General features: G+C 37.5%; 1 protein-coding gene across 5 annotated transcripts in view; it reads left to right on the top strand.

The window, feature by feature from the left end:
* The window catches only part of FNDC3A (fibronectin type III domain containing 3A), a 220253-nt gene extending 217340 nt beyond the window's left edge, over positions 1 to 2913 (top strand). For 4 of the 5 annotated variants that reach the window (XM_023508069.1, XM_023508067.1, XM_012812747.2 and 1 more), the window contains one exon: positions 220 to 2725. In XM_023508069.1, the coding sequence (XP_023363837.1) occupies positions 220 to 534 (315 nt within the window). In that variant the 3' untranslated portion in view covers positions 535 to 2725. Of the gene's footprint in view, positions 1 to 219 lie in introns of all 5 variants that reach the window. The other variant, XM_023508068.1, reaches the window with a different exon arrangement.
* The last annotated feature ends 480 nt before the right edge of the window (positions 2914 to 3393 follow it).

Below are 3393 nucleotides of genomic sequence, written 5' to 3'. Positions count from 1 at the left end.
GAGACTCTCTTGAGCCCAGGAGTTGGAGGTTGCTGTGAGTTGTGATGCCACAGCACTCTACCCAGGGGGACAGCTTGAGGCTCTGTCTCAAAAAAAAAAAGGTAAAATCAGTGGCATTCACTACCTTTCATGTCAAAGTAGTTACTAAAACCAGCCAATTTTAACACATTTCCAGGCAGCCTTCACTCATAACTGTTCCTTCAAATATTTTATTAACAGATTTACAAAGGTCCCGACTCTTCATTTCGGTATTCCAATCTTCAGCTGAACTGTGAATACCGCTTCCGAGTCTGTGCCATCCGCCAGTGCCAAGATCCTGTGGGGCACCAGGACCTCGTAGGTCCCTACAGCAGCACCGTTCTCTTCGTCTCTCAGAGAACTGAGCCACCAGCCAGCACCAACAGAGACACTGTGGAAAGCTCGAGGGCCCGGCGGGCACTCAGCGACGAGCAGTGTGCAGCCGTCATCCTTGTGCTGTTCGCTTTCTTTTCCATTTTGATTGCCTTTATCATCCAGTACTTTGTAATCAAGTGAAAATACAACTTTATTTTTAATGCTGTATTACATTTTATTTTGTCACGTACTAAAATTTCTGTATTGCTTTTACAAAAACAGCGGCATTCAGCACTGGCATTGTGACTATAGCACATCATTTCTGCCATTTTCAGTGCTTATATTGTTAGGTAGAGGCTGGCACTTTATTAGAATGCAAGCCACAGAAGTATCAAATTTTGAGGTTTTGTTTGGTTGGGACTTTTTTTTTCCTGCCCCCCCCCTTTCTTTCTCGATATGCCTTCTTGTAGAGCAAACTTTTTAAGAGGAAACAATTTATAATTGATATTCTGACCAGTCAGCATGAGTGTAACAGTAATAACTTGATCTGTTTCTTCTAAAATTATTAGCAAGTAAAAATCAGAATGACTAGAATTTACAGTAATATGCTATATGGAAATGTTTAAGTCTGATGCTGTGAAAGCAATCTAGTGCTATATTTCTACCTCCTCATTTGTCTTAATTATTTGGTAAGTGGGATTATGATGAGTAACTGGAGGGGCTTAGCAAACAAAAACTGGATGAAAGAATATGCATGGACAAAAGCCTCTTGTTTGATAAATGTGGAGTTCTTCATTACAAGTGTATGTTCATGAATTCACAGACAAGTCATTTAAAGAAAGCTCAGACAGCTTACTTGGCCTAAAAATATTTTAATGTTTACTCAGAAAGTAACTTTTCAGGTCTTAAGGTCATGGAAAAGAACAGAGGACTTTTAGATAGTTACTTTTTAAAAAGTAATCATAAAAATCAACTGAATTTCAAGCCTATTTGGCCTCTTGTGAGCCTTTGAATTATTCGTATATATGTATGTGTGTAAGGACATAGATGTGCACATATGGCACATAGAAACTGTGTGGAAATACGTATAATGCACATAGCTCACTCCATCTATCTAGCGTAGGCTTATTTTGAAGAACTCCCGCAAGTTTTTGCTGCTTCTCCCATAACTACTGCCATCACCATCAGAATTCATAATCAAACCTAACCTTTTTGTTTGGGGCACCAAATCTGAAGACAAACTAATTTGCACCAGTAAATTTCAAGCTGCTTTCTTTCTTAAAAAACTAATGTTTAATGTATGATGTCTGTTTGGATACTGTTCCAAATTGTTGATTGCATGTGGTTAATGTTGCATTAGAGCACTTTGCAATTGCATAATCATCAATGTTTCGTGAGCTTGCATTTGTGAGTTATTGGATGATCAGACTGAATCTTGTCAAGCATCACAATGTACATCTTGCCTAGATGTCAATGACTGCCAGTAGTAATACAGTTTGTAATGAAACTATCTAAAATTCTTGTTTTATCATATCTGTTATCTTTAAAACACCTGTAACTAGCTTTTTAATTTATTATTTGAATTTTAGGATAGTGAATCACTAATTTTTAGTTGCCGAGTTTAGCATTTTAGTGATTACTAAGCACTTCTGTTAGTCCTTGAAAAAAGGAATGTATGTTTTGTGCTTTGAAGATCTCTGAAGAATTTCCCTTATAATAGAATGGGCATGTAGTGTAATTGTTTCATGTCAAATGATCTGTGCTATAGAAAAAACATTAACCTTTGTTCAAAAAAGAAGTGGATAAACTTGGCCTTTCTGAGTGGTAAGAATGATCTGTCACTATAATATATTGTATGTTTACATTTTATTTAAATCTGATCTCTTATGTATAGGGTAATGACCTTCCCCCAAAACAACAGTGATTGTGTTTGTTTTCTAGAAACTTCTTTAAAGTGCCACATTTGGCAGTACAAATGAGTTTTGAGTGTAATAGCCCAGAGATTTCTATATAGTCGAATGTCTAAAATGGTTAAATGTGCCACTGTGTCAAGTTACAGTGGCTTATGTTTTTCATAGTAATTCAAATGAACTTCCTATTTTTGATAGTAAATGTCATTTAATAGTGTACTTGCCATTTGAGCCTCACTGCAAAATTAGTGCAGAGGAGAAAACAATTTTTAATGTAATCTTGATTTTACCTCATATACTGTACATTCCAAAAACTCTAAACTTTTTAAAGATTATAGATACACTACCAAGCATATCACCTTGAAATTGTATATGGTTGAACTTCATACAAATGAAAAAGTATCTCATAAAAATATATAAACTATGTAGCAAAGTATCTTTAAAATCCATGGAAAATAAAAGTTGTATCTTTTTTTTGAGATTTGTTTATTGTATTCATATACATTCATCATTTGCTGCCTGTTTAAGAAAATGAAGTGATATGGTCTCACCTCTTAAAATGGGCTTAAAACAATTTTCCCAACAGTATTCAGATCTTCAATATGAAAGGACATGTTTTCATTGTATAATATATAAAGTCCAGTAGACTAAAGAATGAAAGTAGAAGTTTTATCCTAGTGACTTTTCTTTGTGTGTGTGAGAGCCTCAAGCTGTCACCCTGGGAGGAGTGCTGTGGCATCACAGCTCACAGCAACCTCCAACTCTTGGGCTCAAGCGAGTCTCCTGCCTCAGCCTCCCACATAGCTGGGACTACAGGCGCCCGCCACAATGCCCAGCTATTTTTTGGTTGCAGCCGTCATTGTTGTTTGGAGGGCCCGGGCCAGATTCAAACCTGCCAGCTCAGGTGTAGGTAGCTGGCACCTTAGCCATTTGAGCCACAGGTGCCAAGCCTATCCTAGTGAATATTTTGTGCAATTCATTAAATATCTGACTTCCTTATTTATATGAAGAATAAGATGAATCTGAGGTCAACCTTCCAATGGAAAGAAAAATCCCTAACCTCTCCTCCTCCTCTCATGCACCCTCCTGTTCCCGGCCCCTTCTTCCTCCCACCCCCAGAGGCCCAGAACCTTCCTGTTACTGCCACTGC

This window comes from Otolemur garnettii, unplaced genomic scaffold, assembly GCF_000181295.1.
Source record: "Otolemur garnettii isolate 467f Iridium unplaced genomic scaffold, OtoGar3 scaffold00221, whole genome shotgun sequence".
Lineage (NCBI taxonomy): Eukaryota > Metazoa > Chordata > Mammalia > Primates > Galagidae > Otolemur > Otolemur garnettii.
Note: the sequence above shows the minus strand (reverse complement) of the source record. Positions and strands in the feature narration are given on the sequence as shown.